This window comes from Phaethon aethereus, assembly GCF_964289735.1.
Source record: "Phaethon aethereus genome assembly, chromosome: 28".
Classification (NCBI taxonomy): Eukaryota; Metazoa; Chordata; class Aves; order Phaethontiformes; family Phaethontidae; genus Phaethon; species Phaethon aethereus.
The window spans coordinates 1,375,354-1,400,695 of record NC_138604.1 but is presented as its reverse complement, the minus strand read 5'-3'; the positions used below and the strand labels follow the sequence as shown (position 1 = coordinate 1,400,695).

Here is a 25,342-nt window from a genome sequence, read left to right as displayed (position 1 = left end):
GCGCGCTGCCGCCCGCCGGTCTGCGGGGCGGGGGGGGCGGCGCAGCGGCTGCAGCCCGACAGGCTGAGGTGAAACGGGGAGGGACGCCTCGCCCCACAAGGCCCCGTTTTGCGCTCTGGGCCCGGGAAGCAGGCGAGCCTGGCCTTACCTCAGCCCCGGTCTCCTCCCCGACGGACAGGCACAGGCCCCGGTCTGCAGACCCACCCTCCTTCCCCACAGGCCTGGACATGGCAGCTCGCACACAGTAAAACTCTGCAGCCAGACAGCAGCGTGGAGGGATTGGGTTTTATTTCAAAAGACAGTAAGACAATTTTTCAATTTAGTATCAAAACACTTGATAGGATTCTTTTCTCCAGATTGGCCCCTAAAACTGCAACAACCAAGCAGCATGCTCAAACCACAAGCTGCACGCCGCAAGCTCGACATGTCTCCACACTCACGCCTCGCAACAACTACACATCAGCAATGCACAGCAAGATGGCTTGTACCTTAATAAGACACTAAGAGCACTCCTGGCCAGGAAGGAAGGCCTTGGTTCCCTCCCTCAGGGTAGGCAAAAAAAACTTCTCCAAGAAAACAAGGCTGTTGTACTCAAGCTGTTAAGTGTAACCCAGCAATGAGCAATAAAGCTTGGTGCGTCAGCACTTGGTGCAGGCAAATTCAACCCCTGTGTAGCAATGGGTTAGAGGGGCCACAGCTTCACTAAGCCTACCAGGAAAGGAAGTGGCCAACCGTGGGGCAGTAGGGAAGGGAAACAACCCCTGTGAAGGTTCAATTGTTCAGATAAACTTGGCTTTAAAAAAAAAAAAGTCTCCTTTTGCTCAAGTTGCTTCTCCACAATACAAAGAGTTACCTTAAAGCTGAGAAACTGAACTGCTCTTTTGGCAAACAGCTCCTGGAAAGGAAGTTTTCCCAAAACAGGCTTCCATCCCTAGCCCAGCTACTCTGATTCAGTGGCCCATAGCCAGAACCATCACACCCTCCTTCCTCCCCTGCTGAAGTAGGGTGGCCCAGAGCTGATTAACAGAAGGTTAATACCAAATTTTAAAGCCAAGAGCTTTGAAGTGTAGCTCACCAGCCTCACAAGTTATTTGGAATGTTTACAATGGTTGCTACAAAAAAAGGTAGTTACAAAATGTATACATCTCAAACATGCTCCCCAAACATTATTGCATTGTTTAATTTCCCTTAATAATGCTGTTTGAAGCTCTGCCCAACCTGATGGCCTTTAACCCTGAGGTGAAGAAGATTTGTGTTTGGTCAAGTTGGCAACAGAAAGTAAACTCTGGTCCCCAAGGGTTAGAGGTCAGCAGCGGCTGGGCTGGCCCCTCTGGGCATTGTGTGGCGGAGGCAGTGGCAGGGATCCGTTACATCTCGTTCAGGTCTAGCAGGGTCTGGTCCAGCATTCTTTGCGTGCAGAGATGCTCCTCTTTGGTGGATTTCAGTTTATCTGACAGGAAGCAAGAGTCAAGAGTTACAAGTCACTTCAGACAACCCAGAGACCTTTGCCAAAGAAAGCTTGCGCTAGCCCCTTCCCAGCACGCTGCCGCAGCAAGTCCTCAGACTGGGGGTGCCTGGCTGGGTGCAGCTAGAAGCTCTGAAGTTACCTGGCTCATTTGTAGCCCTTGCTGCTCACATTGCCAGTGCTCCCAGTTGGCACGGTCACGATGTACTTTTAGCCAGTGCTCTAGGCAGTGTTTTGCATGCAGGTGCCTCCGACTGTAGCTAGCTTTCCCCAGGGCTTGAACACTTCCAGACAGCAGACCCCCGTGGCCCAGCAAGCCACCCAAGAGCAACGCAGAGGTAAAACACACTTAGAAATCACCCCCTGGAATTACAGCTGGTTGTGCCCCTCCTTCCCCCCAGCACAGGACAGAGATGCCAAGCTGGTCACTGAGACCGTAACTACCTAGCAGCAGGGAGCAGACAACCATGCCTCAAGGACAGCGGGGAGGAGGCTGTTTTCAGTGAAGGGCAGGCAGGGAGCAAGTAGGAGCAAGGGTGCTGCAACACTGCCTGAGACTGCAGGCAGCTGCACAGTCAATTCTCACATGTTCCTTAAGCCAGGAAGAGAGCTCAGATCAGCAACTAGCACTCTAGGTAGGCTTTACTCCAAAGGTGAGCCCACCCTTATCACTGAAGAGATCCACACGCTGGGACACTGGACAGACAGGCTGTAGAAAGATGTCCTTTAGGTACAGGCAGTTTCTCAAAGCCACTCCCCAACCTCCCCAGGGTCAGAAACTGTGCACAGAGCAAGAAGCAGCCTTCCTAGAGCACTAGCAACTGCAGCATTTAAAGATTCCCTGCAGGTACTCAAGACACAACTTCATGCTGTGGATTTTGGAACTTGCTTTCAAGATGTCCATGAGCTTTCCAAACCCATTCTGGGGCTCTGCCGCTGCACTGGGCTCAGGCCCCAGGAATGACCACTTCCCCCAAACCTAGGTTAGGACTCAACTATATAGGAAAGTACTACAGGTGTGCAGCATCTTACAGACCACCAGGTCAGTCATTTATTGTTAGAAGCCATCATTCCATGCAGCAGGAAATACTACAATCATCCAGCTAACAGTAAATTAAGTCGTAGCACTTGACAGGCATCTTCTAGCAGACATAAGCCTAACCGCACCCCACCCCTCTCTTGGTGGGTGCAACCATCCTCGTTCCACGGAGGAGCCAGGCAGGCCCCCCGGAGAAGTGAACAAGACTGCTCACAAAAAAAACAGTCAAGTCTGAGGGTTACTTCACCAAGAATAGAGATTACCTTCATAAAAAAAACTCTTAAATAAATTAGAGGAATTCAAGTGCCCCATTAAATAGCGTAAAATTTGAAAGTCTGCAAGTCTTAAGAATGATCAGATTTCACTGTGGTCCACAGCACTGGTAGTCGCAATAAGCTTGTTTAATGGCATTAGTGGGCCCCCTTCTCAGTCACACAGATCATGCAGCGTTAACTTCAGCTCGTTAGAGAGCAGGCGGTTTTTCTCAAGCTGGCTGTACAGGCGCTCTGCAGCAGCAACAGGATGAGGGAAAACAAGAGGAAGAGAGAAAAAGAGAGAAAGGGAAGGTTAGTAGAGTACCAAGTCGAGCACATCAAATAAGCTGTCTCCATAACGTGTGCCTCAGGATCAAGTCTAGGCTGTTACACAGATGAGGCCAGGGAGAACAAAGGTTTGTTTAACTTGCGTTTCAGCTCAGGAAGACCACAGAGGAAGCCAAGTGCAGGCAGAAATGGAAGTGCTGCCAAGGGCTTGCGAAGGCAAAGAAAGGAAGAGGAGAACACCAGAAGAGGAGCCTGCAGGCTGGGCTGTACCCAGGTAAGGAGAGAGACTTAGGATGTGCTTTAAGCCTGCGGAGTACTTTGCAGAAAGAAGCTGTCCTACCACAGCTGAACCAGAAGCACCTTCCAGAGTGAGCCACACCACACAGCAGTGGGATTGATAGTTTTAATGGTAGGACAGGAACACCAGAAGAATTGAGAATGACAGCATCTCATCCAGACCTGGAGGACACTCCTCCGAGGACATGCCTTTGTGCCACACTAACAATGCACCACATCTAGACAAGGACTGAAAGCAGTATCTAGTTTGGGTATGGGACAGAGGAATTTCTGGAGCACAGGCTTCTATTTTATGTCTGCCCCAGAACAATTAAATGAGCGGGGCACAAACTGCCACTGCATCTGACAGCCTTCACCTCCCACCCAGTCCCTGTCCTTAACAGCCTCGCAGGGCTCTAGAGCCCACACTCATCCCCAAGGCTGGCACCAGTCACACGTGCTCATCAGCAGCTCCATGGAAAGGAAGAACTAGCCTGATCTTCTCAGAGCACAGGTCGCCTCTTGGGGCTGCATGGCCACTCTCCTGCCATGCAGCCTGTCAGCCACAAGCAGCCACCACAGAGAACCAGTTCAGCATCTGTCTCTACCCCTCTACACCGGCAGGGTCCTCCCAGCCTGACAACTCCCAATTCCTGCATTTGGGGGAATTCCAAGCAGTGAAATATCCTTATACGACAGCTTCCAGCCTGGCAGAACTAATCATCACGAACTGCAGCGATACACATAGTGTGCTGACTCTGCCTGGTGAGCGAGCATAAAGCACAGCACTTCTTGCTCACCTTAGGCTTCTTCTCAAATCCTTGTGCTACAAGGTCCCTAGGAATCTAGGGCACCCTCTGAAGGGTATCTACACCATTCCTCAGAGCTTTCAACCTAGGAATATTTTGCTCTTGAACACCACCCAGCTGGGTAAGATTCAGGACACTGAGTCAAGCTGTTCACATGGAGCAGCCAAAGCATGTCCCCCTCTCTAGAGGGTCTCAGCCAAGTCCCTCCAGCATGACAGCCACCACACACAAGGGGGGAAGCTCACCTGCACCCACCTACCCTCAGCACCTCCTCTAGCTGCACCTCACTCCGCAGGACAGAGCAAGGCTGACTGATTGGTCCTTCTCTAAAGCCACCAAGGGACCAAGCAGCAACCAGAGAAGCCAACAATTTCTCTCCCACCACAGTCTAACTAGAAGTTGAGGGAAGTTGTGGTATGGAGGAGGGGTACACCCCATCCTGGCCTACGCAGAGGCTGCCTTGCACATCAGCTACTACTGGTAGGGACTTGATCTCTGGCCTCCATGCTGGCTCTCAGCAGGCAGGCTGGGCACCCTGATGCCAGCCTCCAGCCCCAGGTGATCAGGGCTGGTCCTGGGCCTCCAGAGCAGCAGAGTGAACTGCGGTCAGAAGTACCAGGAACTGTAGGCTGGTGCAATGGCTCACAGCCTTCAAGCAAGCATTACTGCTTGTGGACAGGGACCTGATGATCCACCCACACAAGGGAGCACACTGACTGAAGTAACTAGCATGACCCTTCCTGGACCTCAGGAACAGCTCCTCAACATAGAATGCTTGCCTGGGTCTGCTGGGGCTAGCTCCAGTGTTTGGCCTGCTCCCTTCTCCACCCAGCCCACAGGGCAGCCTTACCAGCCATCCTTGCAAGCTGGGGAGCTCCAGGACCTATGCCTCCTGGTCAGCTAATCTGCATTTGCAGCACTCCTGAGTCAACAGCCCAGCTCACGGTAACCAGTCTGCACAAGCCTTGCAATCCAGTCAGACCAGAAGCCTCTCAAAACCTCCCAGGGCAGAAGTTGCATCACCCACCCACCCATCTACCACCCAGCATGGAGTTCCATCAGGACAAGCAGGGAAAGGGCCCGCCACAGCCCAGCCTTCAATAACATCGCTTGCAACATCACTGTGCAACAGCAGAGCCACCAGCTCCACACAGCACGAGTCGGTAATAAACCCACAGCTGACAGGACCTCCCCGTGAGGAGAGAGGCTGTTTCACAAGGGCAGGGTGCCACCTCCCACCTGGTAAGGGCTGGAAGCCTCCATGCACCCACACACTTGTGACAGAAGCCCTGCCGCTCCTACAGGATCTAGACCCCCTACTCCAGCTGCAGGTTTGGTTACTGAGGAGTTATGGGTTCTTCCTTTGTGCTTACAGGGCACAGAGTTATTGCCCCATACCCCAAGATTCAGACCACCGTCTGCTGGAGCTTTCCAAGCTATTACTGTCTCAAATTCCTTGCAGGAATGCTCCCTCCTTCCCCACCCAGACCCAGCAGAGAGGGGATAGCCCTGACACAGAAGACAGAGTGAGAACAGGCTGGGGCAGTTCAGTGTGTCTGGACTATCCTTACTGCTAGTGCCATTTGTGTGGAGAACAGAGTGACACAAACCTGAGGAAACCACGGGAGGTGTCCCATTTCATCAAAACTCTGTTCATGAAGGGCTCTTCGGGCACTGTGGCAGATGAACCAATCCAGAAAGGAAAAAGTATTTGACAAGGCACCACATATAGTTACATGAGGCTGATCAGTGCTTACAATACCAGAGCAACTAGCAACAGACTTAGACCAGCGGTGACGCATGTCAGGCGTTCGCAGCCTGCCACCAGCTGCAGTGCTCGGTGTAAAGCTCCATGCCACACTGCCAGGAGGATCCAGTCACCCTCAGGCCCTGCACGGGGAGGGGAGGACTTGGCAAAACACAGATCCCCTGCTCAGATGCCCTCAGCCCTTGCTGTGGTGCATTCTCATTCCTGAAGCAAGGGGCCATACATACCCCCCACAGGCACAGCAGCACCTCACACCCAACCAGTCCCATCCAACTGGAAACCAGCCAAAGCTCACTTGATATTTATTAGCTTTCACACCCTGCCAGTGACCTAGCGACTATCAGGGGTGGTGATTTCCCACTGCAAACCAGCATTTGGCAACCGATACCAGTGAACGCTACAGAGCAGGCAGGCGTGAGGAGTGTCTTCGGCCAGGCTGAAGCAGGCACAGCTGGAGGACTTCCTGCTACAAACCCCAGCCTCCCATCTGGCCCTACAGAGCATGCTGCGCGCCGAGGCAGCATTTGCAGAGCTGCAATTCACATCTGTGAGCCAATAAGACACCCAAAGGGAAAAATCCAGCACATTAATGAAGTGTGTATTCCGCCAAAGGTGATGAGGGTTACACTGGTTTGAAGGCAACGTTGAAACAGTTACTCTAAAGCAGCAAGTGGTCACTAGAAACCCGTTTCTCAAAAGCACCAACCATTCCATTCAATTTATATAAGAGTTGTTTTCCTTAAAAAAGGTGACATCATGCTCAAGCAAGAGGCAAGAGAAATACAAAAGGAGCTTTATGGCTCTACACAAGATATGCAGATGAGAACAACATACTCCCAGCTACACCCAGACATTGAAAGGGCAGCCCCTCAGAGCACAGCAGTGTCTGGCACACTGGGTCAAACAGAGGGAGCTTTGTTTAGGAGCAAGTGCAGCATAACTGGGGGGCTACTGCTGCTGCTGTCAAGCTTCACCGTCTTTACAGCACTCGTTCCCAGGGATGCCCTGTGCACAGTAACTGGAAAAAGGTACTGGAATTCAGAGCGAGATGACGAGAGCATGAATGCAGGATGCAGATGCAGAACAAGCCACCAAGCAGAGAGGCAAATCCAAAGTGGAGTTTGGAATCACAAGACTTATCTGTGTGAGACAGAAGGAGACACTAATTTTAAGAGAAGCTTAAGTGTTTGTGCACAGCAAACTTTGCTTAGGGAGCTTCCAGACACTAGCGTTAAGGCTCTTCCTCTGCAGTGCAAGTACCTGGCCTCTCCTTGGTTAGTGGTAAGGACTGTGCAGAGCAGCTGTTAGCAGAACCCACTGCAAATCTGAACAAAAAGCCAAGTAGCAAAGTTGCAGAAACGTACAAGTTCAGCTACTTCCACAGATCAGTTCGTGATCCAGCCCATCTCAAGCCTGTTATGGCAATTCCTAAGGAATCCACCTGAGCGCTATCCACAGCCTCTTCCTCGGAGGAAGGAATCCTGAGACCATGGCACAGTGGCTCCAGCAGGCAACTAAGCCACGTTACCTTAGGAAGCCTTTCTTTCCCAGTGGGACTGGGAATTGCACTTGTAGAGTTCAAGTCGGAACCCTTTCAGGCCAGCACAGCACTTAGTGTTACACATGCAGATCACAAGGACCTAGAGTTAGAGTACAACATGCTGCAGGAAAGCCTCCACAATCCTCAAGGCAAGAGATCTGTAGAAGTAACCTAGACAACACAGTGCCATTGGTTCTCCAACTATGAAAATCACAGCAAACCAAGCAAGCTCTGGCGGTCTAGCCTGCTGAAGCAAGAGGCAAACACCAGCCAGCTCATATTTACATGGAAGTCATGTCATTCAGGGCGTGGTCCAGTTCCTCACTAATTGCTTTGTACTTCAGTTTCTGGGCATAGAGCTCATCTAGAAGAGGTTTAGGAGGAGAACAAAAGGGAAACAATAAGGGAAGGCAAAGGAGTTTTTCCAACACCCTGGGGCAGGAAAAGCAGTATGGGATTCATGAACAGAAGAAAATGAAGTTAGATGTGGAGCATCATGACTCTGTATTGGTTCCCGACAATGAACGGGAGGGTTCCAGCAGCCTGAGGACAGTCTGACCAGCAAGTGCCTTCCAGGATTACAAGCCAGCTCCGAGAGGAACAGACCCAAGAACTCAAACCACATCAGCTTGTGAGAACAAGCTGCCAAGCTAGGTCAGCAAGAACCACTGACAGGAGGAGTAGCAGGGAAGGGCAGCTCCATCCACTTAGGGAGAAGCTTGCTACACCTAAGGAAGGCACAGATCAATTTAAGTGCTTTGTCCTCACCTTCAGTCTCAATACAAAAGCCAGCTTGGGAGAAGTCAGTCACATAAGTCCTGAGCATCAGCGGGAATTCCCATTCTGTAGTACACAGCTAGGCAGAGTAAGCCAAACAGACAGGCCACACTCGTGTTCTCCATCAGATAACAGAGTAAACAGGCAGATCACCTGCCTTCAGGGCAGGAGGCAGTCCTGAAACTCATACTGATGCACTCCTTGAGCACTGCGCAGAGCTGGCACAGGCTTCTCCCAGCCCTGGCTGCCTAGGCTACAATACAGCTGGTAATGTTGTCAATGGCTTCACAGAGCCCAGAGAACTTTGTCAGTTGTCATAAACTAGGTCACTTCAGCAGCAAGGCTGGAAACCAGAGCCAACTCTTGATCAATGTGTTTCAAAGCAAACATGCAGACATTTGGAGGAGTTTTTGCAGTTCCAAATAAAAGCTTGCCCTGTATCATGAGGTGGCTCAGATTGCTGCTTGGCTGTGGTTCTGGAACAGCTCAGCTGACACCATTGCTATTTCTAGATAAAAAACCTCCCGAGTGACTCCAGATGGTAGGATGTGGCTTTGAATCTCCAAGACCTGGCACTAAAAGACCACAAGGTCAAGGCAGGAGGCCTGTAAGAGTTTTGGTTTAGCTGTGGCTGCAGTGGTGGTGCTGATATCCACAGAAGAATCTGGCCACAGCCCCAGATTTAAAGGAGGCAGTTGGAACCATCTCCTTCCATGGCTTGGGGAAAGGTAGGATTCTGCAACAGCTGGCCTCAGGAGTGCTTCTGAAGTACTGTGAAACCAGGAACAGGAGGAGGAAAGGAACCCATCCTTGGCACAAGCTGACCACCACATTGCATGGATGGGTCTTCTGGCAATTTAATCTTGAACCAGAACTAACACTGGGGAGTCCGAGTCTTCATGGGGGTTGTTTCAAGACTCCCTGACTACTGTATACTTGACTTGCAGCAACACCATCTGCAGCAGCCAGCCACATGCATGAGATTCTGCACACAAGTATGTTATTGTAACCAATTCCTGTTGAGTTCAGGCAGTTTTTTCCTATGCCACTCCTTAAATTGGGTTAAGCTGGAGCATAGGAATTCAGTTACATTCCTGAGGACATCATAACAAAGATACACCAGCCACGCTATCTGTCAGTATCAGTAAGATATGGCAAGGTGTTTGGATCAAGAGCTTGATATCTGCCACAGCACAGCCAGGGAACTGTTTTCAGAGGAGATACACGGGGCATGACTCTTGAGCCCAGAGGCACCAAGCCTCATCTTGGAGGCAGAGTTAGGTCACACTCCAAGTATTGAGGAGCAGAGCAGTGTTTCCACTCTCCAGCTGTTTGGCAGACAGCCTTCCCAGCTCCCCACTCCTCACCACATATTCTTTGGCTTCCCGTCCTCATAACGTACCTTCCAAATCATCAATGGTCTTCTCCAGCTTGGCTACAGACCGCTCAGCAAATTCAGCACGCGTCTCTGCCTGCCAGACAGAGCGAGCCAATTAGTACAACAGCTTTGGGATACAGCAAAGGCCTAGAGGCATCTGCCTGAGGACCCTCCCACCCTCCACATCTCTCCCCAGCTGGGCCATCCCTACATGGTCACTCACCTCTTTGAGTTTATCAGTCAGGATCTTGATCTCTTCTTCATATTTGTCCTCTTTTTGAGAGTACTGTGAAAGAAGAGGGGAGTCAGCAATCAGCAGCCCCAGGTACCTCCCACTCCAGAGAGCCCACAGCTAGAGGGAGACAAACTCCTCACAGCAGTGCACGTGCCCACAGAAACTTCCCACTGGGAGTTGTTCACACTCCTACCCTAGTCCAACAGAACCGGGTCAGGCAGCAAGTCCCACACCATGCATGTAACACGCTTGGGTGCAGAAAAATTCTCATCCCAGCAGCATAAACATCTTGGCTGATCAAGTCTGCCCCAAGGCAAGGAAGGGCAGCCAGACTTCCCGCACTCCCAGCTTCTACAGTCAACATTAGCCCTGTGCTGAAATCCGTTAGCTTTCCCAGGAGAGCAAGCACAGCTCTCCTTGCTTGCTTAAGGCTGCAGTTGCATCATTTCCATCCCAGTGGGTGCTCTGTTGTCACACACCCTCCTAGCAAAACAGAAATGTTTCTGGCCCTTGGACAAGCAGCCCTACCTTCTCAGCCTGAGCCTCAAGAGACTTGAGATTGTTGGTGACATTCTTCAGTTCTTCTTCCAGCTCGGAACATTTACTGTGGGTTTCATAAAGAAAGTGGAGAGAAAAAGGAAAGAAGTGGGAGGGAAAGACAGGAGAGACAAGAAGTGAATCCATGTGCAGGGAAGTCAGTCTGCGATCGGGACTGGATGGGACCCTGCTTTGAGGCACTTGTGCAGAAAGCAAGTTCCCTTCCCGCCTCCAAGTTCGTATTTTAAGTATTCTGCCAGCACATGTGCAGGGCACTGAGCTGAGCAGCTGAGATGTGGACACAGATTTCTGCTGAACCTGGAGTCTTCAAGTAGAAGCTGTATGTTTAGTTTGCTGTAAGGAGGGAAGCTGTTCTGACAGACAGATGGACAGCCACCACTACTCAGACAGGAATATTTATGGGCAGAGAGGACAGAACATTCCAGGAGAGAAAGACGCAGTTAAGTTGAGGGAAGGAGCGTAGCAAGAAGACCACAAGAGTTCTGGTTTAATGGTTCGAGAAGGGAAAGGTTAGTACCTTTTCTTCGGCAACAGACAGACACTTCAAGTTCTGGTCCATCACTCTGATCTGCTCCTGCAGCTCCCGGCAACGACTGTTAGTGACGGTCACACGATGGCACAAGCCAGGTGGGGGCAAGGGTCAAAAAGAGCACCAATAACACAATACCACAGAGCAAAAAAGGGGGTAGGGGAAAAACACAAAAAAGTCATGGTCATGACATGCATGTCTGGGCAGGAAGCACAGCGCTACTGCTGCATACACACTAACTTTGTTAGACAAGGCCCAGAGTACAGAAAGGCCCTGACCAGCTCCCCAGGGATCAGCTAAAGCATCCACACACGTGAAAGGAGCCCAAACACCACAAGTTGTGTGTCTGCTCCAAGCAGAGGAAGTCCAGCTTGCTGTTCAGCAGTGCAGAAGTCTGTAGTTGTTACTGCAAATATTTTAAGAGGCCAGAGGCTGACCTCAGCCACAATTCTGCCCTTGGACATCCCGCATGCCCCTTCAGCTCCCGGCCCAGGAGGCCTCCAATGCTTTAGGACAAGTGCTGTACACTCACATGCACTGTAGCAACACGTAAGGACCTCGTGACCATACGTACAAAGCAGTTCTGGTGAATACTGAGTGCAGAAGGATTCTCTGACCTTGCTAACTAGGGAGTCCCTCCATGCAAAGGGGCAGAACATCTCCACTACAAGGCAAATCACATCATTGCAAACTCCATATCCTCAGTAGATCTAATCCTGTTCCGAGCAGCAGAGTGCTTCTAACTTTCATCTGAGGATCTAAACCCACCCCGTGCTTCAGGCCTTGTGTAACAAGGTTAGAAATGCCGTGTTAGTTCCCATGCAAAGGTAGATGTGCCAGTTACATGTGAGCTGATTACTCACGACTCTGCAAGCTCAGCTCTCTCTTCAGTGCGCTCCAGATCTCCTTCTATGATCACCAGTTTCCGAGCAACCTGGAAGGGAGAATCAGAATTAAGAGGAAGGAAGATGACTGGGGCCTTGTAGGCTGTGCAAGGCAGTAAAGGGAGCCTGCAGGAGTCACTGGAGCTGCCAGAGTTTTTTGGCTAAGGGGAACACTGATGTAGCACTGCTGAGAGCCAGGCTCTCCCCTGCAGGTTTGCTGAGGGAAGCCCTGTCAGCAGGAAGAGGAGCTGCCTCTCCTGGCCAGGGTCAGCTGGTACTGGAGAATCCAAAGGTCTTACCTCCTCATACTTCCTGTCTGCCTCCTCTGCAATGTGCTTGGCTTCCTTAAGCTGGATCTCCTGCAGTTCCATCTTCTCCTCATCCTTCAGAGCTCTGTTTTCAATGACTTTCATGCCTCTGCCCAAAAGAAAGCACAAGGAGGGAGATTTATAGAACAATCCTGTAAAAGCCAGTGGTGTAATGAGATTCAGAGCATTAACAGTGCTCCCCTGGGACCACGTTGTTTCCTTATGAGCCACAACACTTCCGAGTGCAGAGGGTAGCACAGGAATGCAGACACCGCTGGGCTGATGCGAATACAGCAACCTCAATTGCTCAGAACTAACTGTTCCTTGGAGCAATACTCCAGCAGCTCATTGGGCTCCTGGACCAAGGTAAATGTGGTGCTGCCAAGAGGAACAAGCCAGGAACAAGCTTGGGGACTCCACAGAGCTGAGCCAAGCACTTTCCAGGCTGGAATACAGGAGGAGCCAAGTCCATCTTTATGGCAGGACATCAGCTGGGTCAGGCTGCTCACTACAGCATGTGCACCAATGAAGCACATCAGCCAACTGGAAGTGGACCACTCCTCTCTGAATCACACTGCCAGGTCAGGGGACATCTGCTAGCAAGGAGGATGCTGGCAGAGACAGCAGGAAGAAAGGCTTCCCCACCAGCAGCCACCTTTACAAGTCAGTGTCCCAGAACCCACTTATTTCTCCTTCCTTGGAGGCGAGGACATATGGTAGCACACAGCACTCACTCCTTAGCCTCAGGTTCCAAGATACTCAGTCAAGGCCAGCAGCATTGTTTTAGTTGCTCCTACCGACTCCCACATCCAGCCTTGATGTGGTATTTACTTCCCATCCTCCAGGAAGCCCAAGAGGTTGATGGCACCAGGCCCTCAGTCAGGAACACATCTGAGATGTTTGATGGAGTGAGAGCAGCAGCCCTTGCTCACCTTTCACTTTCATCTGCAGCCTTCTCTGCCTCTTCCAGCTTCTGCAGAGCTGTGGCAAGGCGCTCCTGTGCTCGGTCTAACTCTTCCTCTACCAGCTGGATACGGCGATTCAAAGATGCCACTTCTGCCTCAGCCTAGAGGGAGCAGATGAGGGTGACTCAGTCTGTGGCAGGTTTAGCAGTTAGTGCAGGGCAGCTGAGGTCTGCCTTCAGGTCAGCGGCAGCACATGGGAAGCCAAAACGAAGCCAAGGTGCTTTGTCCACTTTCTTAGAGGCTACACTCCCATCTGCTTGCATGCACGTTAAGCTTCGCAACATTTCACACATGCATGCTTTGTCCATGCAGCAGTCATCCTGCAGGCTTCTTGCCTGTCAGCTTGAGCTGACGTGACACTTTAAGCCGTAAACACTAAGTAGATGACTTACACTAATGGGTCTTCTCTGCAGCTGCTGTAACTCTGCCAGGCCATCAATCACAGTCCTATTTATCCACCACACCAGAGCTCTGTGACAGCTACCATTTAGCACAAAGTCAGTTTACTCATGTGATCTGGACACGAGCATTGCTTGAAACGAGCCCTCTCGTCAGCAACATGAGAAAGATTAACAGCTTCAGGTTCAGAGGACTGCCAAGCTGTGTCAGGGAGCTGGCAGGCCAGGCTTTCTCCAGCGCTGCCCCAACCTGGGGCAGCAGCAGGGCTCAGCCGATGGCTGTAATGCCCACAACCCCGGCAGCTCAAGCCCTGGAGCCTTAGCTCTAAGCTTCCTTCCTCCCAGCAATTCACTAATAACGCAGCGGAAGAGCAAAAGCCCCATTCAGTCTTGAGACAGGTTGAGGAGGCTGTTCCTCAGCAACAGCCACATGCAGACCAGCCACCCCATGTCGTTTGTGCCAGGAGGCGGTGAAATTGCCAGGAGCCCACGGGCACCGCACATTTGCCAGAATTGTGACCACAGAAGTGACCAAGGCTTTAACAAATCAGCAGAGATCAGAAGCCATCACACACACCCAGCCAGGCCATTACAGCAGCATTGCTGTCAACCACAAGGCATCTACTTACAGCCCAGTTTGCATCAACCCCGACCAGAGCCTGGGGGGCAGACCTAGACACCTTGGGGATGCTAACCCCCCACTTGAGACACCCCTGGGGAAGCCAGAATCCCTGCAGGATTACTGTGCTGGTACAAAGTTGGACAGGGCTGCAGCCATTTCAGGGCAGCACTGTGATTTACTACAGAGACCTGTGCACAGGCACATGCCAGGCATATATGAAATATCCCAGCTACTTGTAACAAAGCAGCCTGCAAGGACATGCTGCTTCTAACCGTGCAGGAGGGAGGAGCAGAGTGATGAAAGAAGCCAGTGTTACAGCAGGGTCCGACACAAATCACGTTCAGTTCCCAGAAGAGGCTGCCCGAGCCTTCCCCCCACCCCTGGCTGGCAGCAAGGCACTAGGCACCCACCCCCCCACCCCCATCCCACGGCATGTTTCAAGACCAGGTTGTGAAAACACAAGTCGCAGGGGAGCTCCCATGCCAGCACGCCCTGCTCTTCACCAGGGAAACCCACAACACTGACGCTCAAACAAGGCAGTGCTGCGGCAGGCTGCCCCAGCGCCAGCCCCACTGGCACGCTCCTCCAGAGGAGGAAGTGGCTGCTCGAAGAGGAACAAAATGATGCATTAAACAGGACTGGAAAGGAGACTGCTTGACACACACGTCTTTTGCCTATTAAAGGGTCAACAAGCTGTCAAGGTGGAGAACCTCCTCCTTCTCCCAAGGGATGGAGACACATCAGCTCAGCAGGCCTCCATTTCCTGACCCCCCGAACAGCATCATTTAGCCCTGACTTCCTGCAGGCAGTACTTAACCCACCCAAAAAACCACACTTGCTTTTAAGGAACTGCCCCTCTCCCTCTGCAGAAGGGTCCTTACGCCACACTTTCTGCTTCTCCTCACTGGATACAGCTGAAGCTGTCAGTCTTCCCCAGAGCACAGGGGTGACACTTCCAGACAGTCCCACTAGCGAGCCATGCATTCCCATTACTCTGTGCTTCCTTCAGGAATGCAGCCCTGAGTCAGGGAGCTCCCAAGAGCCCTATAAGCCAAGGGCTGAGCTTGCCTCAGCCTTCAAGGCTCACCATCGCTTCCCCAGGCCACAGAGCTCTAACAGGGACTTTCCTCAGGACCCAATCGCCGCTACACTGGGAGCACTGGTTGTCTCCCCTGTAGTGAGGCTCCAGTGAGCTGGGAGAAGCAGGCACGCACGTTCCCATGACTACTATTGCAAGAGAATTCCTTATGTGGCTGTGAAGAAAGAGCCCAGCTGAGGCCTGGGAGTGGCCTCTTCCTACTGCATGGCAGAAGCTTCTGCCATCAGCCTCAGTAGCAAAGCCTGATCAGCCCCACAGCAGCAGCACCACACCGCTCGTCACAGACACAGACTTGGGCACCAGGGGTAGAAAAGCCTCAGCTTCACATTTTGAACAGAATCAGCAGCAAAGTCACTGCGTAAGTTTGTGGAGAGTCACATTCAGATCCGAGCCAGTCACCCGTGAGAGCCTGCCCTGTGTCTCCCCATCCATCGACCCCATGATGACACCAGCTTTCCCTGCCTCCCTGACCTGATGGAGCTGCAAGAGCGGGCACTCGCCAGTTCAGATTCTGCCGTTGTTGCTCCTTCCCTCCCTCCAAGCAATCCCAGCCCAGTCCCTCCCAACACATTCTCACAAGGCTGCCGGTCTTGGAGGCAGCCTGCCCTGGGCAGCGGAGATCCCCACTCACCGGGATTTGGGCAGGATGCAGAGCATGGGACTTTTCCACTCTGCTCCTGCACTGGCAGCATCACGAGTGAGATCACTTCCATTTATCAGCACATACCAAGGCTACTCACACCTTTGTGCTTGCAACACTGGGCCAGACAAGATGGCCGGGTTCCTCCCCTTCCTCTCCAGCAGCTCAGTGCGAGCAGGCAGCCAGGGAAACCCGACCGAGGACCGGGCACCCACCCCAACAGCCTCGCGTTCTCCCCCACAGCCGCTTTCGGCTTCGGGTTGGCCGGGGAGACCAGTAACCACGAAAGAAAGACCCGCTGGCTCCCTCCAGCCCCCGCCACTGCTCAGCATCAGCACTCAGGCCCAGGGCGCCCCAGCCACAGCCAGCCCGGACACACGGCGGACACATTCGCTCCGCCGCTGGCTCGAAGGAGAGGTACCCCCGGCCCCAGCAGACACCACTGGGTCAGCGCGCAGGGCCCGGATCGCTACGAGCTGAGGTCGCGCAGGAACGCGGAGTCCCGCGCCGGGATCCCACAGGTGCTCCCGCAGCCCCGGGCCCCGCAGCGCTGACCGGACCCGGCTCGGAGCCACCCTCGGCACCGCCACCCCCGCAGAAACACCGCCCGCCGCGACTCTACCTCCGCTAACCCCCTCGGGATCGGCACGGCCGGCTGCGGGGCACCCCCTCACCGGGAGCCGGCGGCGGGACCGACCCACACTACGGCCCGGCCCGCGGCCCCAGCGGTACCTGCTCGCGGTTGCGGCGCTCGGCCTCCACCTCCCGCTGCAGGCGGTCGGCCCGCTCCTCGGCGTCGTCCGCCTGCTGCTGCAGCACCTGGATCTTGCGCTTCACCGCCTCGATGGTGGTAGCACCCGCCATCCTCCAGCCCCGCCGCTCCGCGCCGCGCCGGCCCCGCCCTGAAATACCGGAACCCACCGCCCCGGGCCCGCCGCCCGGGAAGTGACGTCACTTCCGCCCCCCGCCCGCGTTGCCGTGGAGACGAGGAGCAGCCGCCCGGCTCCGGGGCGCTGGGGTCTGGGGACACAGGGACGGCGCACGCGGAAGCGGGGGCACCGGGTCCTGCTCCGACACGGCACCGGGGCCAGCCCCACGTGGGCCTGGGGCACAGGGATCTGCCCCACGCGAGTGGGAGGACACGGGGACTTCTCCCACGCAGGCCTGGGGCCACCAATATCTGCCCCACGCGGGTGCGTGGACACCGGCACCTTCCCCACGGAGGCCTGGGGACACTGAGATCTGTCCCACGCGGGTGGGGGTACACTGGGACCTGCCCCACGGGCACCTGGGGACACGGGCCTGCCCCATGTGGGTATGGGGACACCAGGGCCTGCCCTACATAGGTGTGGGGACACAGGGTCCTGCCCCACACAGGCTGAGGGACACCAGGACCTGCGCCACATGGTACGGGGACCAGGGGCAGCCCCACAGGGGCCTGTGGACCTGGGCCTTGCCCCATACAGGCCTCCATGTTCTGCCACATATGGGTGCACGCACCCCTCGGCCCTCACCCTGCCCTGGCGGCCCCCCACCCCTCAGGGTCCGGCGGCTGTGTGGCCCTGGGGGGGCCACCCTGTCCCTCAGCCCCGCGGGCCTTATACGGGCACGGCCGGGCCGCAGCGGTGCCGCATTCCTGGGGGCTGAGCTCACACACCACCTCTTCCCCACCCGACCCTGCTGGGCCCTGGACCCCACAGCCCTGTGGCTGATCACGCTCCCCTCCTTCCTCCCCACAGACGGGGCTCTGGCACCCGCCGGCTCTGCCAAGCCGCGGTGCAGAGCGCTGCTGCCAGGCTCCTGCTCCGCTGCCACACGCCAAAACCCACTGTTGTGCGTTGCTAAAACTCTCCAGTCTCGGGGCAGAACGCGCTGCCGAGAGCGGCGTTCCTCTGTGCTGCAAGGGTCACGGAGCCCTCTCAGAGCTCAATAAAAACATAACTGAGACCTGTCGCTGCCCTCGCTCGCCCCGAAGCCTGTTCGGCAGCACTTCGAGTATGTGAATAAAAGGGAAAGGGGCGCCCGGCTGCGCCGCCTCCTAAAACTTCAGCAGCCGGGCAGCCACATGCCCCAGGGGTGCATTTGCCGGGGCAGACAGGGCTGGTGTGTGCTCGGCAGGCTGAACGGCTTGGCACATCCACCAGAGACAAGCTGGCGACCGAAAGGGCCTGACCCTGCGCGCTCCCACTGGCTGGAAGGAGCCGTGAGGCAGCTCTGCGCATCCAGCGCTCCAGGGTGCAGAATCCCACCTCCCGCCCCGCAGCTTCCCTGAGCCAGAGTGAAACCGGGGGAGCCCCAAGAGCCACCCTGGAGGGGGATGGTGGCCAGAAAAAGGGGCTCCAAATGCACAGAAAGGGATCAGCCAGTTGCGAAGCGAGTGGGGATGTGGTCTTCTGCGCTGCGGTGTGACGGCGGGGAGAGAGCGTGAAAATGCCAGCGGGGAGCAAAGGGAGGGAAGAAGGGTGCGAGGGAGGGAAAGGGGTGCCCAGAGCTCTGCAACGCTGCGCTCGGCGTGTCGAGCTCCAGCACAGGGCCAGCGTTGCCAGCACGCTCGGCCGGGGGCTGGGACAGGAAGCTGCGAGCAAAGCCGCTTTGGGCTCAGGAGGCCTGGGGAGTTTCTGATTACACCCTGGCCTCCAGCTTGGAGCCAGGACGTGCTGGCAAGAGCCAGCCCAGGCGCCGTGCTGGGGCTTGGGGCATTTCCCCATGGCCCAGCGTCAGCGGCGTAGTGGGAGGTGAAGGCTCCTGCCTCCAGGCTGGATGTCAGAGCTGGGCCTGTCGAGGGAGAGGAGCTGGGGGCTTTCTCCTGGCTTCTGCAGGAGGAAAGATCTGTGTCTCCCCGATGCTCGACCCCTGAGACATCACAGGCCCATGGGGTGACAGCCCCTCGAGCTGCCAGGTCCCGGCAGGTGATGAGTGGGCCCAGACGCCATGCCTGGGAGAGCGGCTGGCCGGCGAAACCTTGCACCGCTCACACCATTATTTTCCTGGAAACAGCGGCCAACAATAGCCGGCCTGTGCCGTTGTCACGCTGCCCACGCAGCCTCCGCCCGCCTGGGGAGATGAGGGCTCCCTCCTCCTCTGGAGCTCAGCTCCTCTGACAGAAGTCATGACTTGGAGCTTCCTGGGGGACACACACGGCCCCCGTGTCCCGCGCTCGAGGGGTTGCTCGCTGCCACCAGCCGCTGTGGCTCTGCCCCCAGCTCAGGGTCCCCATGCCCTGCTTCAGGGAGCCTGGCTGCCCAGCCGCCTTCGTCCCTGCTCCCAGGCTGCCCAGGATGTCCTTGCCTGGGAAGAAGCTGGGACTGGTCCCTGCCAGCATCCCTCTGTCCCCTGCGTGGCCACGGGTGGCCCCCCCAGAATGTGTCCTTCCTGGGGTCACTCTCTGCTCCCAGACACCTGCACAGCTTTGCCAGGAGTGCGCTGAGCCTGACAGGCACCTTCCTCTGACCCCCAGGCTGCAGGGAAGGGCTGCAGTTCCACCATCAGGGCGACAAGGTGAGGGTAGCCAACCCAGCTCCCACCCTGCACCCCATACGTACGTCCGCCGCCTTCTTCTCTGCGAGCTCCAGCTTCTCCTGGGCATCTTTCAGGGCCTCAGAGTATTTATCCAGCTCATCCTCCGTCCCCTTCAGCTTCTTCTGCATGGCGGCGAGCTCATCCTCCAGCTGGAAGGGCAGCAGCAATCACCGCAGGTTGACGCCCGTCCGGACCCCCTCATGGTGGGAGAGCCCTGCCTACCCCATCCCAGCTCAGCTCTGCCCCATGGCATCCCTCCTGCCCCACCCCGGGGCCAGCTCTGCCCCACAGTGTCCGTCCCTGTCCCACATGACCCCAGCTGGCAGGGGCTGAGCCCTGGGCAGCCCTCAGGGTGCCCCAGGGCATCGTGACACGGTCCCTGAGCTGTGGGACGGTGGCAGCTCTCACACCCTTGTTCCCCTTGCCGGAGTCCGTGCTGGGTCTGGGCTCAGCATCGTCCAGCACAGGGAGAAGCCATCCCCCAGACCTCCCCGGGCTAGGGGCTTCTGCCGCCTGCCCTACCTGCTTGCTCCGCTCCTCTGCCTGCTTCTGCTTGGCCTCCGCCTGCTCCGCCCGGTCCAGGGCATTCTCCTTGTCCAGCTTCAGCATCTGCATCTTCTTCTTGATGGCCTCCATCCTCGGTGGGACTCAGGTGCCAGTGGTGGGGCGGCGGGCAGCAGGACAGGCGAGGGGCAAGCAGGATGGCAGTGCTGCCTGCCGCTCCGCTGCCCGGTTTATCAACCCTGCCCTGCCTGCCGGTGCGGGGGCTTTGCCTTTCTTGGGCTGAGCCACCTTCCGAAAAAGTCTGTGCTCGGGACCCATTGTCTGCCCTGGGGGGTTCGGGCAGCTGCAGCCTTATTTGGGCTCCTGAGGACAGCTGGGGTGGTTATAAAAAGCAGCGGCAGGTCTGCAAGCGGGGGTCCGGCATTGTCCCGCCTGCCCGCCCCTGCCACGCACTGGGACACCCTGGCTGCTGCTGCGGGGACACCACTCTCCCCCCGGCACTCCTTGGGGACGCGATTGAGCTGGGTCCACACAGCACCGGCAGCAAAGCCCCTCCGGTGTGCACCCCACCAGGGGCTCGGGATGTTTTGATGGCCCCCAAGGCTGACATTTACCCATGCCCGGGGAGGCATGGAAAAGGGTGAGCTCAGCCCAGCGCTATTTTAAGAGCAGGGGCTTTAGCAGAGCCCCTGGCCCAAATTGTTTGGCTCAGCAAGGAGCAGTGCAGGGAGCTGAGCCCAACATCCAGGGAAGAGCCCCCCGGGAGCCTGCTGAGCGCAAGCCCTGCTCCAGCCGTGCCGGTGTTTGGCGGTGAGGCAGAAGATGCTGTTGGCAGCCGGAGGAGCAAATTCCCCAGGCGCGGGAAGGAATTCTCAGGGAGAGTGGCAGCACTTCCTACGCAGCCGGGGGATTAGCAGCCTCCTCGCACTGGCCACAAGGTCCCACTGACCCCGCAAGCCAGGTCAGGATGTCCCATGGGGGAGACCCACTGCTCCCGGACAGATTTTGGGGGCTGAGGGGGTCAGCACCAGGGACCCAGGAGACAGAGACCAACCCCAGTGGCAGGTCCCCGCTCCCCAGGCAGGGCGCCAGGAGGGACGATGCCCACAAAGAGCCCTGAGCAGCCACTGCACCTCCGTGCCCTGGGAGCCATAAATAACCCCACGCACCGGGGCAGCCAGCGGTGGGCATGGGGCCACATGCCTTTGTCCTGGGATCATCCCAGGCATGAGCGGGGGGACAGGTGCCGAGTGCTGACCCCATCGCCATCCCAAACCTCCGCCGGCCCCTGGGTATGGCAGCTCCTGGCTCCCCGGCCCCGGCCCCACGGAGACACGCGCGCCTGCGGGCAGATGGGTTTTATTGCAGCAGCGAGAAGACGGGCAGGGGGTGCCGGAAGGGGCGCAGAGGGACCCCCCGCACTCCCCCCTGCCCACGGAAGGGTGCAGGCAGCATCTCACCAGGTCAGCGCTGGGCATCCCTGGCGCTGTAAGAATATGTTTGATATTTAGTTGGTTTTCCAATAAAACAACCTAATATCAAACATATCAGACAGAGGCAGGGGCAGGCGGAGGTCAACCGGACCTGGGGCTCAGCTCCCTGCAAGAGAAGGAGAGAAGGAGAGGCTGAGAGTCAGGGGTGGGTTAACTCCTCACTATTTGCCTGGGCAAGACCCTCCCAGGGCACCATGCAGGCAGCACCCCGGCCTCGGTGTCTGGAGCCCGCCTGGGCAGCTGCACCGGCTTTGGGGTGCGCTGGGATCTGGTGCCTGAGCAGGAGGCATCCTGCAGCAGGGACGAAGCCGGAGCAGCGCAGTGCGGCCACCGTGCCCTGGCACGGCACGGAACGGTACTCCATGGCATGCCATGGCACACCATGGCACAGCATGTCATGGACTGGCATGGCACGGCACGGCATGGCATGGCAGGCAGCGCTGCCCACCCATCCCCGCACGCCCAGGGCCAAGGGGACCCCACGTCTGTCACTGCCTTACCTGGGCCGGCTTGGGGGGCTCCGCGGCGGTCTGGCTCAGGGGCCGCCCAGCCACCATTTATAACCGCGCTTAGCTGCACCCAGCGGGGGGACGTGGTCGGCAAGCGCCCTGGCCCCACACACATGGCCTCGTTCCCATTAATTACCACCCATCGACGTCCCCCTGCCTCCTCCAGGCCCCCCGCGCCCTTGCCGCTGAGCGCTGCCGGTCGATATGGGTCGATGGCCCCGCGCCGCCTGCTCCTGCCCCCGGTCACACTCCGCCATCATTAGTGGGGCCGTCAATACCGGGGAGCCAGCCCTGTCCCAGCGGGATCTGCGCCACGGAGGGGCTGCGCGTGACCCTGCCCAAGGACGAGCCCCAGCTGGCACTGGGGGGCTGTGCCCCACGTCCCCTCCTCCTGTGTCCTTGTCCCCTCGCTTTGGGGGAGCTGCTGGGACCCTCTGTCCACAGGAGCGTTCCCTCCGTGGGGCAGCTGGAGGTGACCGCCTGTCACCCTGCCCCATCCCTCATGCCAGGCACAGCTGGGTGACAAAGGCGGGACCCCAGACCTGCTTTGGGGTGGCTGTTGGGGCCTGGCTGGCTGCATCCATCCATAAGGGCACGAGGGGTCTCTTGGGGGGCTGGGGGCACATGTCTCCCGGCGCCATGCCGATGCTGCGCTGCAGCGCGATGCACTGACCTTGGGAATGGCATTGGGGGTTCTGCAGGGACCCAAACTTTGGGGGGCCGATGGGGCAGGACATGGGGCAGCCAGAGCCCTGAGTGCCATGGGGAGATAGGGGCACAGCCCCTGCCCCACTGCCTGCCTGGGCTGGGGGACCAGGGGGTCCAGCCCCATGAGGTGGCAGCAGGGTGGCAGGGCCGTGTGGGGAGGATGGCAGCGGGGACAGCAGGGACACATGTGGTGGCAGCATGATGCTGGGAGCCGGGGGTGCGCGTGTGGTGGCGGCTGATGTGATGCAACCCGACAGCCGAGCTAATGAAGGGCCATGGGCGGGGGGTGCCGGCCCATCGGCCCCCAGCCCTTGTCAATAAGCAGAGCCAGGGCAGGCACTGATGGGCCCTGGGGCCGGGAGAGACCAAGGTCGGGCGCAGGCAGTGGGGGCCGGAGGTGGGGGATGGGGTCCCCCAGTCAGGGAGCAGACAGGGGTTCCGGGGTGCCCGGCCGGTGAGTGGGGCCAGGAAGTATCGCACCCAGCCCGGCCGGGCTCCTCTCCCTGCTGCTGCAGGGTTGTGCCGCACAGCCGGGAGCACCGTGCCGCAGCAGACAGAAGCGTGTGGCCGACGCCGGCACGGCGCAGCGGGACCCGTGTCAGGAGCGGGACCCAACCGCGGAGCACGCAGGGCTGGCAGACGCACACTGGCCATGCTGCCATCTCCTGGCGTGGCCACGCGTGGGACTGCGTGTGCAGGAGCCGGCACGTGTAGGGTACGGGCAACGTTGCCGGATCCCAGCCACAGCGATTGTGCTGGGCTGCCCCTTCCCTCCACCGCTGCCCAGGGCTGCCCCACGTCCCAGCATGCAGCAGACGCAGCCCCCATCTTGCTCAACGTGTTTTATTCTCAGCCAGGTGATGCCAGGCCGGTGCTGAGCCTGCCAGGTCGGGGCACTCACAGCCGCTCCATATAGAAGGCTTTCCCGAGCTGGCGCAGCTCCTGCCGGTGCTGCTGGTGCTCATCGTGGAGGAGCCGGTGCAGGGCAGCTCGGCGGACCTGCTGGGCACAGGAGCTGGTGCTGAACCCCACCATCCCCACGACTTGCCGGCACCGGGAGGTATGGTCTCCCAGGATGTGGCACTGGAGCGGGACACGGGGGGCACCCAACCCTGGGTGCACCCCACTGTGCCCGACCCGTGCCTGCCCTCACCAGTGTCAGCTCCTTGCCAGCAAAGCGCAGCTCCAACTCCACGTTCTGCTGCAGCGCCCCGCGGGTCATGGCACAGATTCTCTCCCAGCATTGCGGGTGCCCCCCAGCTGCCTGCCCACAGCTGTGGGGACATAGGGTGGGCAGGATGGGGTGCCAGGACACCAGCATCTGTAGCCCAAGCCTGCCTACAGGGCTGGGTCCCAGCTCACCCCACACTGGGGCTCCCCCTCGCCTGCTGCCCCCCAGTGCAGGGGGTTCAGCCCCCCGGGGCTCCCTTCACCAGCTCTACCTCTCCAGCAGCCTTGCGCAGGCGCTCCCCTTCGCCAGGACCTGGAACCAAAGCAATGCGCTTGGGGGCCTAGGGTTTAACCCACACGAGGGGGACGTTGTGTCCTCCTGTCCCCAACTGCTGCCGGGAGCCCCAGGACAGCCACCTCCCCACTCTGTGTTCCGTCCCACCTCCTCCTGCCACAGCGAGGGGGTCTGGCTGCTTGCCACTGCCATGGCCGGCGCCGCAGGGACCCTGCAACTGCCCTCTGCACCAGCCACACCGTTAACAGCATTCCGGTTACCGTGGGAGCGGCACAGGGACAGTCACAGCCCTGGAGCCGGCACAGAGGGGCTCCCCGAGAGGCCGACAGCACGCATCCTGCTCAGGGTAACTGTCATTTTATTAAACAGCAATTAAAAAGAGTGCAGAGGCCCAGGTGAGGGGCAGGGGTCCCCACCCCACATGGCACACGCTGCAGTGACTGGTGAGCAGTGTGTGCTGCCATCAGCCTGGCAGGACGCAGACATCAAGTTAGGGGCCATGAGCTTTCACGCCCAGGGGCTTGGCAGCCACTGGCACATGAGGCGCTGGTGAGAGTGGGAGGAAACACCCCCTTGGCAGGACAGACAGGACGTTCAAAGCTGGTATGTGTCTGCCTGAGACGTCCCCAAATGCCCAGTTGCAGGAGAAAAAGTAGAAACCGCAGCCCAAAGAGGCACCTCAGCCATAGCAGCTGAGAACTGTCCACCAAACTATTTACACTCTGTCCAGGCACCTTGGTGCATGGCCCGGGCACTCAGGCAGGCTGTGCACGTCCGGCTGAGAGCAGCAGGCAGCAATCGTGCCACAGGGAAAAGAAGAGCTTTCACCCTTTGGAAAGAATAGACGAGCAGCTGTAGACCCCAAGACCCACACAGACAGGACAGTTAGACAGCATCAGCCCCACCGGCCATCACGGGGAAAGAGGACAGGTGGAGGAAAGCGCTGGCTGGGATCAATGTCTTTTATAAATAAACTAAAGCTAATCAGAGTTTATTCACAGGACCAGGGCTCCAAGATGTCGCCAGACTCAAAGCTTCAAGCCTGAAGCACATCCCAAGCCTGCCCCAGAGGAGGCTGCACATGCCAATTCCCTCCGGGTTCAGCAGACAGGCACGCTGCTTTGAAATGGGCTCCTGGCGAGGGCTGAGCTCCACCAGCTGAAACGGAGTCTCCGCCAAGCAACAATCTCCAGCGTTGTGCAGAAGGGAGATGCAAGAGTGCAGCCGCTTCCTCCCAATGCTGCCTGCACACCAAACTGTGGCCAAAACCCGCCCAGGACACCAGCTGCACCCAGCAAGGGACTCTGTTTGT

General features: G+C 57.3%; 1 protein-coding gene across 15 annotated transcripts; it reads right to left on the bottom strand.

Moving 5' to 3' along the window:
- Positions 1-1,367: 1,367 nt before the first annotated feature.
- TPM3 (tropomyosin 3) lies at positions 1,368-20,186 on the bottom strand (the record flags this gene model as incomplete). Of its 15 annotated transcripts, none has more annotated exons than XM_082011384.1 (11): positions 19,874-20,186; positions 19,375-19,500; positions 13,041-13,174; positions 12,100-12,217; positions 11,780-11,850; positions 10,905-10,980; positions 9,818-9,880; positions 9,619-9,688; positions 7,725-7,803; positions 5,742-5,805; positions 1,989-2,174 (listed from the first exon to the last, which is right to left on the bottom strand). In XM_082011384.1, exons 1-11 carry the CDS (start codon positions 19,985-19,987, stop codon positions 2,097-2,099), a joined length of 993 nt encoding a protein of 330 aa, XP_081867510.1. In that variant the 5' UTR covers positions 19,988-20,186. The 15 variants fall into 15 exon arrangements, with proteins under 15 accessions (XP_081867515.1, XP_081867513.1, XP_081867506.1 ...); XM_082011377.1 differs by lacking the exon at positions 10,905-10,980 and adding an exon at positions 10,358-10,433; XM_082011385.1 differs by lacking the exons at positions 19,375-19,500; positions 19,874-20,186 and adding an exon at positions 16,565-16,730.
- Between the last annotated feature and the right edge of the window lie 5,156 nt (positions 20,187-25,342).